This window comes from Pogona vitticeps, chromosome 5, assembly GCF_051106095.1.
Source record: "Pogona vitticeps strain Pit_001003342236 chromosome 5, PviZW2.1, whole genome shotgun sequence".
Classification (NCBI taxonomy): Eukaryota; Metazoa; Chordata; class Lepidosauria; order Squamata; family Agamidae; genus Pogona; species Pogona vitticeps.
In genome coordinates this window covers 154,458,196-154,470,662 of record NC_135787.1, presented here as the reverse complement: position 1 = coordinate 154,470,662, position 12,467 = coordinate 154,458,196, and the positions used below count along the sequence as shown (strand labels likewise).

General features: G+C 41.1%; 1 protein-coding gene across 8 annotated transcripts in view; it reads left to right on the top strand.

Annotated features, from left to right (window-relative positions):
- The window catches only part of ATP2B1 (ATPase plasma membrane Ca2+ transporting 1), an 87,222-nt gene that overhangs the window by 52,107 nt on the left and 22,648 nt on the right, over positions 1 to 12,467 (top strand). For all 8 annotated transcript variants that reach the window (XM_020777462.3, XM_078394819.1, XM_020777465.3 and 5 more), the window contains exons 6-10: positions 3,659 to 3,802; positions 5,216 to 5,254; positions 6,395 to 6,550; positions 9,343 to 9,557; positions 10,481 to 10,723. In XM_020777462.3, coding sequence (XP_020633121.2) covers positions 3,659 to 3,802; positions 5,216 to 5,254; positions 6,395 to 6,550; positions 9,343 to 9,557; positions 10,481 to 10,723 — 797 coding nt within the window. The remainder of the gene's footprint in view (positions 1 to 3,658; positions 3,803 to 5,215; positions 5,255 to 6,394; positions 6,551 to 9,342; positions 9,558 to 10,480; positions 10,724 to 12,467) is intronic.

Genomic DNA, 12,467 nt, shown 5'->3' with positions numbered 1-12,467 from the left:
GTATTTGCAAAGGTGAGCATTTGAAAGCCAGAGCCCCCCCCTTTGTTCCAGCACCGTCACTACAGTGTGGGGCACATGTACTGTTACAGTGCTCCCAACAAAAATTAGTGTGCCTCCTTTGTGAGAAGGACAGCGACTGCTACGGCTCATAAACATAAGGGCCAGCTCTTGGACACTGTGTCCAACAACTTTGAAAGGTAGGTCACTGGCCTCCGCCAGCTGCTGATCCTTTGCGTGAGACCCCAAGTGCCATGCCGTCTCGCTCATGAACAAACAATTCAAATGGCCATTCTGTGTCAGGCAGAGAGAGCTGGGACAGAGAGCAGCTTCTGCTTTATGAGCGTAAAAGCCTTTTTAATGCATGGCACATTTTCCACCCTGTCCCCTGGCCCTTTAAGTGCCTCATATGGGGGAGGGGTGCCAAAACAGAAAAATTTTAAATCCACATTTTTGCAGAATCCCGCCATGCCTATGAATGTACACCAGCCCCGCTTAGCGTCTGGGAGGGGAACTTGGCAAATAGTGTTCTTTCTATCCATTGTCAACTTTCTCTGTCCTTTCAAAATAATAATAATAATAATAAAAAATCCAAATAACTCACATCTGTCCTTACAACCTGTGTTTTGTCCTTCAAAACTCTGAAGCCTTTGTATCCCAGGAAGTTGAGGTCAATAAAGACTTCCAAACACGTACAGTGGTGCCCCGCATGACGACCCCGCAGAACGATGAAATCGTATGACGATGACTTTTTTGCGATCGCTATAGCGATCGCAAAAATGACATTTCCTATGGGGGATTTTCGTTTGACAATGGTTAGGTCCTTGCTTTGCGAACCGTTTGTTCGCAAAACAACGATTTTTCCTGCTCCGCAAAATGGCTGCCCTGTGTTTTCCGGACCCATGTTTCGCAGGGCAGCCATTTTAACAGCTGATCAGCACTGGGAAAATGGATTCTTTGGTGGACGATGAGGTAATTTCCCCATTGGAACACATTAAATGAGTTTCAATGCATTCCAATGGGGAATTGTTTTTCGCATGACGACAGTTTCGCTTAACAGTGATTTTCCTGGAACTGATTATCATCGGGGCACCACTGTACTCTGGTCCTCTGCTAACAGTAAGTCATTTACATCCTGCATGACCCTGCATGTTTCTGTGGGATTCCATAGTCAAAATTTTTTCCTAGCGTCTCAAGCCCCCCCCCCCCCCCCCTGGAATGTGGAGCTACTTTTGTCTCTCCTTTTATGTTCCTCCTCCTGCTTCTGATTTTTCCTGGTTACTGGAGGGGATCCCGAAAGCCTCAGCTCCCTCCGGCCTCTACGCTTTTGTGTGGAACTGACTTCATCCTCACTCTCCTCTCCAAGAACTCGTCTGGGGGCAGGGGAGGAGGAAGGGGAAGTCCCGACGCTTCTCCTGTTGCTGAGTCTGTTTTCTCCTTTCTTTCTCACCTGCCTTGTCTTTTTGTGTTTCCTTATATTCGTTAAGAGCTGCCACTAAAACTTTATAATATCCTTGCAGGTTTGGTGTTGGTGGGGGGAGCTATATAAACCATAGAACCATATGGGTTCTTGTTCTTCTTCAGAGGGACTAACTTTAAATCTCCCTTGTATCTTTCTGGCTGCGCTACTGAGGCAAAACAGCCTATGAATCTCAGATGATCTTCCTCCTCCCTCTTTGTTGCCTCCTCTGCCCAATCAACCAGGAAAACCAAACACTCCGAAGCGAAGCTTCCTTCAGAGGGCCACAGAGGTGACAAAGAAAGAGCCGCTGGCCAAATTTCTGTACATAATTTAATCGTGTGTCTCTTCATCAGCCCTGATCACCTGCCCACAAGCTCTCTCCAGTTTTCCAGAACACAGCTGAGGGGCGTCCCCCTTACCAGGTGTACCTTGCTCGCACACGTTCCCATGCCTCGCAAGTGTACCGCCTGTCCAGGTCTTCCTCCAAGGGCACCCAGGGGGACACCCAACCCATACATGTATCACAAGCAGACCTCTATTCGCTATGCACTGGCTTTCACCCCCAGGTGTCGCAGGCCACAGCCTCAGCACAAGGGATGGGGCGTCTTCACAGCAGAGGGGAGGTTGCCAACGAGACCCCTGGGCCCCACCAGGGGCACCGTCTTTCAGGTCACCCCCCTGTCTATGAGCATCGGCTTTCAGGTCACTCACCTAGGAGAGCAGGTGGCAGACAGGATTACTGGTGTGAATGTTTTGACCTGTTATCACTGGTTTCCTCCTGCCTGCATTCCAGGACCAGGCCATCTACCAGATCGAAAGGAGGATGGGCAAAACAAAAGCGTTACAGTGACAGTATACTATGTGTGAATGTTCCTGGGCCTAGTTTCTCTGAGGCCTGTATTTTCTCTGCTAAGGGTTATACTAATTGATATAGCAGTTGATTCTGCTCCGGTATCAGAAGGATGCCTAAATCATGCTATCCTATATACATTTCTACCATGTTGTATTAGGCAACACTGTCCTTGAAGAGTTCACAATTTCATCTTCTTTAGGCACTAATGCATAACTTTACTTGAGCTGTCTGTTGAATTGTGGTCATTTTATGTTTCCCACTGTAGGAGTGGGAAAAGAATACTGGGAGACTCTTCTTGTGACCTTTCATATTGTGAAGATCTGCCTTTACTGTCATGAAAATAGTTTGTCCCAAACTTTGTAACTTAAAATAATCATTTTCTCCCTCTGTGTCATGATTAGATCATGGTAACCGTGAAATAACACTTATCCTGCATGTGCTGCTTCCTGGTTCATAAGCAGCTAGTGTACAGATATCACCATAAAAGTAATTACAATACTGAGTGTCCACAAAAAACATTTAAGGTTCTAAGTTCAAATTTTGGTTGTCACTAAAGGATGGTCACCTATCTTTGGGTTACTATTGCAATCGCTGGCTAGGATCCAAGAGAGTATGACTGCCAATATAATCACTTCTGTTGGTGGTATTAAAAGGAGGCAAGTTCTCTGTCCTCTACAAATCCCTGTTTGTCCCAAAAGCCTGCTCCAGATAACATGGGTAACACTAAGAGCTGTAGAGCAGGGGTCCCCAACCCCCAGTCTACGGCCTGATGCCAGTCCATGGCCATGGCAGGACTGGACCACGGAGACAGATCCCCACCCCCGCATGCACTCCCCCCACGTGCACCACCCTTACGCAGGGCCCACCCACCTACAAACATGTCCCACCCATCCTTGCAGGTGCGTGAGCATGCTCCGCCCCACCGCTCATACACCCGCTCACACGCCCCACCTTCCTGCAAGCACGGGGGGTGCTCCACACCCCGTGCATGGACCCTGCTCCCAACTGGTCCACAGTTCAGAAAAGCTTGGGGAAGAGAAGCAGAAGAAAAGAAACGTCTTTGTTGGTGGTAATTTAGTTGTAGCATAATGTTGGTTTTAGGCCACGCTATCCATGTAAAGTCTAGAAATAAGCAGATACAGGAATTTCAAATGGCTGTTGTTTATCTCATTATTGTGAATTGATTCTGAATGTCTGTTATTTTAAAATCTTTTGCCTTTTTATATTTTCTGACTATACTTTTTCTTACCAAACCAACGTCAGTTGCAAAAGAGTCATGGAACTGTAGCATATTTTTCACTAAACTGTACCAAGATTCTAAACTCTTCACAAACCTTGCCTTTCAGGGACTCATGTAATGGAAGGTTCTGGAAGAATGGTAGTTACTGCTGTAGGTGTCAACTCACAAACTGGAATTATCTTCACCTTGCTTGGTGCTGGAGGTGATGATGAAGAAGAAAAGAAGGAAAAAGAGAAAAAGGATAAGAAAAGTAAGCATACATTTTAAGAATCTATTTTTTTTAAAAAAATACACATTGGCTATTCAAACAGATACAAAATGTCTGTGTGGAACTCAGAACAAAGTGCTCCCCTCCCCTTCAGCCGTGCAAAATACAGTGGTGCCTCGCATTACGACATTAATCTGTTCCAGCGAAATCGCTGTAGAACAAAAACGTCGTAATGCGAAAATAAAAAGCCCATTGAAACCCCTTCAATGCGTTCCAATGGGCTGGAAACTCACTGTCCAGTGAAGATCCTCCGTAGGGCGGCCATTTTCGGTGGCTGTCTTGCGAGGAATCCATCCCTAAACACAGCGGGGAGCCATTTTATTTACCCGGTGGCCATTTTGAAACCGCCGATCAGCTGGAGGAAAATTGTCATTTTGCGAAGAATCGGTTCCTGAAGCAGGGAACCGATCATCACAAAGTGAAATCCCCTCATTTAGACCATCGTTTTGCGATCTCAAAAAGATTGCCGTAATGCGGTTTCATCGTAATGAGGGGCAATTGTAAAGCGAGGCACCACTGTAACTCATGAACTCTCCTATCTCTAAATTAGCTTTGGCTGACAGTTTACTACCCACTTCAACATAATCAGTTTTCACTCAAGTGCTCTTAATAGTATCAGAAGGATAGAATGTGTTAAGTGAGGTCTGTCAGATAATGGAAAGTTCTACAGAGCATATTATGGAAGCAGAAACAGCTTAAACCTGGATCAGGGAGTGTGCTTCCCAACTTTCCCACCACTCTTTTTCTTGCTTGTTCTTTTGTAAGTTTCTAGTAAATATTTTCTAATATGCAGTATCAAATTCAGGACAAGCAATTTGGGGAAATTTTCTCCGTGTTGAACAAATGTTATTTTCAATATTCTTACAGAAACCAGTCCAATAAACAATATCCTAGAACTGCAGAGCTGGAAGGGACTCTGTGGATCATTGAGTCCAGCTCCTGTCAAGGAGGCACCGTGGGGAATCAAACTCTCAATCTCTGGCTCCACAGCCAGATACCAAAACCACTGCGCTATCCAGCAATATATGAGTACCATATATTATGTGGTTCATGGAAAATTTTAGCAAGAATTTCTGAATTTAAGACTGTGGAGGCTGAGAGAGAACAGTCACCTGGAGTGCCTATCAGCTTGGGTTTTTTTGAATTTACACCTCGTTTTTTACTAGCATAACCTTGTGTTAATTGGAGGGGAGGAATATAAATACTTTATTATCATAACATACTGTTCTGAAAGAACACTGTCCAGCACAGAATTAAGCATTTCTGAAATTACAAGAATGAAGTCTCTGTGCCGTTAATCCTTAACGGATGTAGAAAAAAAGAACAGCAGAATTCTCTTCTGTAACTTTTTGTATGCAGTTATTTCTGTAAGCAATTCCTGTTTTTCATTTGCAGGTAAAAAACAAGATGGTGCTATTGAAAATCGTAACAAAGGTAACAAATAGTATTTATGACATAAAGCTGAATGTTTTCGGTGAACCAGACTTGCTGTAATAGATATTACATGCCCTCACAATTTAATATTTGGATACTAGCATAGCTCAACAACAAAACTAGTGGAAATATATTCTTACGATTCTTGCAATTTCATCCCTAAATTTGTTACAAATGGTAATGGATCACTAGTTCATGAGTTCCATTTTCTTCTCCTTTATCAGAATCTTCCACCCCTCCCCCAAACACCTTAAATGAACTTACTTGAGTGTTAATAGATTAACAGATAAAGTGGGAGTACTGATTAATCTGGAATTATAAATGGGGTTCCAAGTTACTGATGGCACTCACGTGTGGTAGAGAAATGAAGTGATACTGTGCCCTTTTAACACTGTTGCTGTAAATGTGGAACTGCTTCTGAAAATGTTAGCTTTTCTGAGTTTTCTCCTCTTAAGAATAATGATGTGGTATTTTTCTCTACCGATGTTTTACTTCCTGGGGAAATTACAGTGTGCTACCAAGACACATGTAAAGTCAAGCAGCAACTTTTAGCATATTTGTTGGCACAAAGAGTTATATTCTAATAAATCCATACCCTCCTAAAGCCTCGTACATCTCAGTCATTTAGGTACTGAACTGTAAGGACTGAGTGACATGGATGTTGTGGTTTGGCTTCACCACCAGCGATTGATGCCACCCCTACCTCACCATCCTCTGATCTTGTGGAATATACAGAGAAATAAAAAAGGCAGTGAGGAATGTCTGTTATCTTTTTGAGAAACAGCTACAGAATGCAGTGAAAATGTAGTTTGTCTTTAAATCCAAAGAAGAGAATATCTTTTACCTTTGAAGCTCTAGGAACTTCAGAAAACTTGGATGAATGTGGGTTCATTTGAATTTTGCATGGGAAACACTGTGGTGATATTCAGCTTACTGCTAAGTGGATATATCAGTATGCTATTAAAGCACTGGAAATTTGACCCACATCGTCTAAATTAAATTAAATTAAGCCTGTTTTCTGAAATTGACTTCATGGAAGGTAACTTTATTGCCACTGTTACAGACTAAATCATGCACTGACAGTAATTCTAGAGTTTGCGTACAAGTTATTTGTATATGCTTGTGTTTCTGTAAACATAGCAAAAGCTCAGGATGGTGCAGCTATGGAAATGCAGCCCCTGAAGAGTGAAGATGGCGTTGATGGGGATGACAAAAAGAGAAACAATATGCCCAAGAAAGAGAAATCAGTTTTACAAGGAAAGCTCACTAAGTTAGCAGTTCAAATTGGCAAAGCTGGTATGTCTTCACTGTTTTTGTTCTATATAAAAAAAATCTGTTTAGATTGAAATGTGAATTGTAACAGTGTTGTTTGAGTAATTACTTGGTCTCCATTAGACTGAGAGTGCTAAGTAGGTGGTGTTAAAAGTGATTCACAAACATCAGCATTAAAGTTTGTGCACTAGTTAGTGCAGTAGTTTAACTGAGTATTGCAGCAGTATTGTGTTTCCCCGAAAATAAGACAGGGTCTTATATTAATTTTTGCTCTAAAAACACATTAGGGCTTATTTTCAGGGGATGTTTTATTTTTGTTTTTTCATGTACAATAACCTACATGTATTCAAATACAGTCATGTCATCTTCTTCTGGTTGCTGCACAGTCGTGGAGGGTGGGTTTTCACTTAACTGGGGCTTATTTTGGGGGTAGGGCTTATATTACGAGCATCCTGAAAAATCATACTAGGGCTTATTTTCAGATTAGGTCTTATTTTCAGGGAAACGGGGTATGTGCTCTTTTGCTTTAGTAGAGTTTTATAAAACATGTATCTTCTCTTTTTTCGCAAACCAAATTCAACATAGCTTATATAACAGAATACCATACAATAAGTGAAAAATGGAACAGAATTATGTTCTTTTTCTGGTATCTCAGAATATGCTTCTGGCCCTACAGTTTTTGGACATTTCCCTACTTTTTTCTGTTTCCCTATGGTGTTTCCAAAATCTCCTATTAAATATTTAAAACAGAACCTGCCTTGTTTGTACTATAGTTAAGAATCTTCGCTTTCGTCATGCTTGTTGATTCTCTGCAGTTGGGTGCTGTTTGTTCCTACCCTTCCTGATTGATATATATATACATCAGTATATATTTAGTGCTCTTTGCTTCTTGCCTTTTAAGATCTGTGTGCATGCTTAGCAAGCACTGCTTGAAAAGTTGATAAAACAGAAGAATCTGTCTGGACTAGACTACTGCCCTGTCTAATCAAGTGCCTTGTTTGCCAACCACATTCCTGGGGATAGCCCTGCAAGCAGAACATGAGATCAGTAGCTATCTCCCGTGGTTTCACAGCAGTTGATATGCAGAGGCTTGCTGCCTCTCCTCCTTGAGGGCAGTATACCATCATTAGTGCTGGTCATCATTGATAAACTTATTGTCCATAAATTTTTCTAACCTACTTTTAAAGACATCAAACTTGCCAGTCATCACCATATCTTACAGAAACAAAATTGGTAGTTTTGTTGTGTGCTTTGTTTCACACAGTTTCACTGGAAAATCCCAGGTTCTTGTAATGTGAGAGGAAATAGCACATCTCTCTTCTCCATACCACATATATTTTTATAAATGTGGTGTCATGTTGCTGTTTAGTCATCTTTTGTCTACACTAAAAAGCTAAGACATGATATTTTTTCCCCATTGGAGAACTGCTCCAGTGACCCAATCTTTTTGGCTGCCCTGCTCTTTCACTTCTTGAGCTCTGTAGTGGTCTCTTTAAGATGTGAAAACCAAACCTATACAATAGTCCAAGTAACGATGCTCTGTATATTTGTATATAGGTGTTACAATATTGGATGTTTTGCTTGGTATTTTATGTAATGTTCTTTATGTGAAAATCACTTTTCATAGCTGCCACATGCTGGCTGAAAATCTGTTCCTTAATGTAATAAGTTCTACTGTAGCAGGTCATTGAATCAATGGGGATTTAATGAATCAGCTTCTCCATAAGTTGCATTGTTTCAAATGGGCTTCCCCTAATTGCAAAGAAAGAAAGTTGAAAGAAGAAACTGCCAATGCAGGACTGCAGCTGAATGTTAAAAAGACAAAAATCATGACTAGGGAATTGCACAACTTTAGCATTGACAATGAAGAAATTGAAATAGTTAATGGTGACAGCAGCTAAGAAATCAGAAGAAAACAGAGACTTGTAAGGACAGCAAAGAAGCAGTGAGAAAAGATAATCAAGTGTAAGGATGTGTCACTGGAGACCAAGACCAAGAGCGTCCACACTCTTCTATTTCTGATCACCATGTACAGGTGTGAAAGCTGGACAGTAAAGAAAGCTGACAGGGAAAATTGATTTGTTTGAAATGTGGTGCTGGAGGGGAGCTTTGTGGATACCCTGGACTGCAAGAAAGACAGATTCTATTTCTGGAGGCAAAAATATCAATACCGAGACAGTCCTACTTGGTCACATTATGAGAAAACATGATTATTTGGAAAAGGCAATGATGTTGCGAAAGGTGGAAGGCAACAAGAAAAGAGGGGGACCGAATACGAGATGTATTGAGTCCCTAAAGGAAGCCACAGGCTTGACTTCACAAGAGCTGAGCAGGGCAGATGAGGACAAGACAGTTTGAAGTCGCTTATTGATATGGTTGCCACAAATTGAAAGCAACAAGTTCTTGGTTGCTTAGTTGTAACTGGAGTAAACCCTTTTGAATGAGTGGGACTTACAAAGGAATTGACTCAGCAAATCCCCACTTATTCATTGGGCCTGTTGTAATGCAATTTGCTACAATAAGCAATAGAATTTCAGCCATTGAGTAAATATTTTCATTGAGCTATGCACCATAAAATTAAAATATCTTTACTGGTCAGTTCCTTCCACTGCAGTGTGTTGGATTATATTCCCCATATCCCATGTACATCACTGTTTACTACCTTTACAGATTCTTGAAGATTTATTAAGTATTCAACTGTAAATCTTCAATCACACAAGACTTGAGATAAAAACTAGAAAAAGTTATTAGATTCTTATTATTTTAGAGTTTGTCAGTTTAAGAAGTATTAACTGGTTTTCTTCTCAATTTAAAAGGATTGCTGATGTCTGCAGTCACAGTCATCATACTTGTATTATATTTTGTAATTGACACCTTCTGGATCCAGAAACGCCCGTGGCTTGCTGAATGTACACCCATATATATTCAGTATTTTGTGAAGTTCTTCATTATTGGAGTTACTGTCCTGGTTGTGGCAGTTCCAGAAGGTCTTCCACTAGCAGTAACTATCTCACTGGCTTATTCTGTAAAGGTATGTGTGAACGTTTCAGTTTCTATGTGCTAATACGTTATACACAATCCATGTCAGTGGTGGTAGTTAAGGATAAAGCCTTCCCACACTTTACTCCAGCATCCATTCATCCTTTTTCCACTCCACACACTTCTCTGCTCTATTACACAACCATGTACCTTATTTACCTATTAATTTTCCTCCCATTTATTTACACATGACCACATCCCATTTTGCTTTTGGTGACCCACCTGTACAGCATGGTCACATCCTACCACAAAGAAAATACTTTGGAGCTGATTGAATTAAGAGGTCTCCCACTCTGAGGACTTCTTGCATCCCACCTTCCCTTGGTTACAAACTCTTGCTTACAACCCACTCCCCTAACCATGGAGTCCTCACCAAAGCCTTTTCCACCATCTCTGTGTTGGAAGGCAATGAAGGAGAGAGAATTTTTGTGGGGGTCTGAATGGTTCACTGAATTCTCCTATCTTTCAAGGATAAAGGCACAGAGGAAGCTACTATGAGACAAAGGAACTATAGTAGAAAGAGGGAAGAAATGCAACCAAGAGGGTAGTGCCAGAACACTAGATGTGGTATGAGTGGAAAGGGAAGCCATTGCTGAGGAGAGAGCAGGCTGTGAGACTTAGAAAGCATAAGGTGTGTGAGAAAACTCCAGGGAAACCAAGCAGCCTTGAAGCTGGTGGTTCCCCAGCACTCCACTAAAGTTCTTTCCTATTAAGTTACAATAATGTACAGGATGTTCATTCTGCTGTTTGATTTTAATCTTTTGTCTAGAATATAAGAAGGAAGTTTCAATATGAGGTTCCACTGTGTGTCTGGGAACTTAAGCTTAGGCATAGACAATGGCAGATTTTTTATTTCGAAAAAAAAAGTGTTAATGTTCTTCAGGCTGACTCTATTTCTTTCTCTTTTTAAAATAGAAAATGATGAAAGATAATAACTTGGTCAGACATCTGGATGCTTGTGAAACAATGGGAAATGCAACAGCCATTTGCTCAGATAAAACAGGAACATTGACAATGAACAGAATGACGGTTGTCCAGGCTTACATCAGTGAAAAGCATTATAAAAAAATTCCAGAGCCACAAGCTATACCTGAGAAAACTCTGTCATACCTTGTAACAGGAATTTCTGTTAACTGTGCTTATACTTCTAAAATCCTGGTAAGTATACTTCTTTTGAAAAAATGCCTTAAAATTGAACACATGGAATGTTGTGTCTCAAAGTAAGCATGCTAACATACCCTGTTTCCCCCAAAATAAGACCTAACCTGAAAATAAGCCCTAGTACGATTTTTCAGGATGCTCGTAATATAAGCCCTACCACAAAACAGAGCCCTAGTTAAGTGAAACCCCGCCCTCCACCATTGTGCAGCGTTGTGCAGCAACCAGAAGATGACATGACTGTAAAATAAACATCCCCTGAAAAATAAGCCCTAATGCGTTTTTTGGAGCAAAAATTAATATAAGACCCTGTCTTATTTCTGGAGAAACACAGTTCTATAGGTTTCCAAGAGTGAGCAGACACATTCAGCACTTTTCCCTGTAGAAATCAATGTGTCGTTTTTGTATTTAGCAGCAGTTAATACATTCTGTGTCTCTTAAAAAACTATTCTCAAAATGTTTCCATTGTGTTACAGCAATATATGCACATTACTGCAGTATCACTAACATTTTTAATGTTTTTAAAATTTACATATTATTAAAATAAAACTACAAGAAATGACTAAAAAAACCTTAATAACACAAAACAACAAATAATAAAAGAATACATCATATGCTCTCCCCCATTGTGATCATTTGGAGATATAACCAGTTTTTCCTCCATTTACAGAGCCCCGTTCTCCTTCCAAAACTGTATTGACTCTTGTGAAGGTGCACAGCCTTTCCTCTGTATTAACACAATTTTGATAAATTCTCCCCAGATATAAATAATCTTTTTTCTTATCAAGCCTTTCTTTAGTTTAACATTACATATTAACTTATCATTATCATTAATAGCCACATATTCAAGATTTCTTTATACCATTCATTTAACTGAAATCATTTTTTACTTTCCAGTTCCTTGCTGCCATTAATCTTGCTACTGTTAATAAATTTGAAATTAATTCTTTTCAGTGCCACTCACAAGGTGGAGAAGTTTACTGTAAATTTCACTAGAGATAGTTGACTGTTTATATGGTTGAATATTTACTGAAAACTGACTTTACAGACATGTTTCTAAATGACAGTATTTTGTAGCAATATAATTTTGCATAGTTAGTTAGGCATCCTTCAGTCTCGAAAGACTATGGTAGCGTGCTCTGTATGGAGGGCTTGGAACAGCGCCTAGTGTGGCTGAGAAGGCCAATTCGAGAGTGACAGTCCCTTCCACACTGAAGACAGACCCAGTCTGTCCCCTGTCCGGCTCCCTGGTTTTGCTGCTTATGTGACTTCCTCTTTGCCTCGGCCTGCTGGGCAAGAGTCTCTTCAAATTGGGAGAGGCCGTGATGCACTGCCTGCCTCCAGGCTGAACGGTCAGATGTCAGGGTTTCCCATCTGTTGAGGTCTATTCCTAAGGCCTTCAGATCTCGCTTGCAGATGTCCTTGTATCGCAGTTGTGGTCTCCCTCTGGGGCGCTTTCCCTGCACTAATTCTCCATAGAGGAGATCCTTTGGAATCCGACCATCAGCCATTCTCACGATGTGCCCAAGCCAACGTAGGCGTCGCTGTTTCAGTAATGTATTCATGCTGAAAATTCCAGCTTGTTCTAGGACTGCTCTGTTTGGAACTTTGTCCTGCCAGGTGATGCCAAAAATCCGTCGGAGGCAACGCATATGGAAGGTGTTCAGCTTCCTCTCCTGCCGTGCACAAAGGGTCCAGGACTCACTGCAGTACAAGAGTGTGCTTAGAACACAGGCTCTATAAA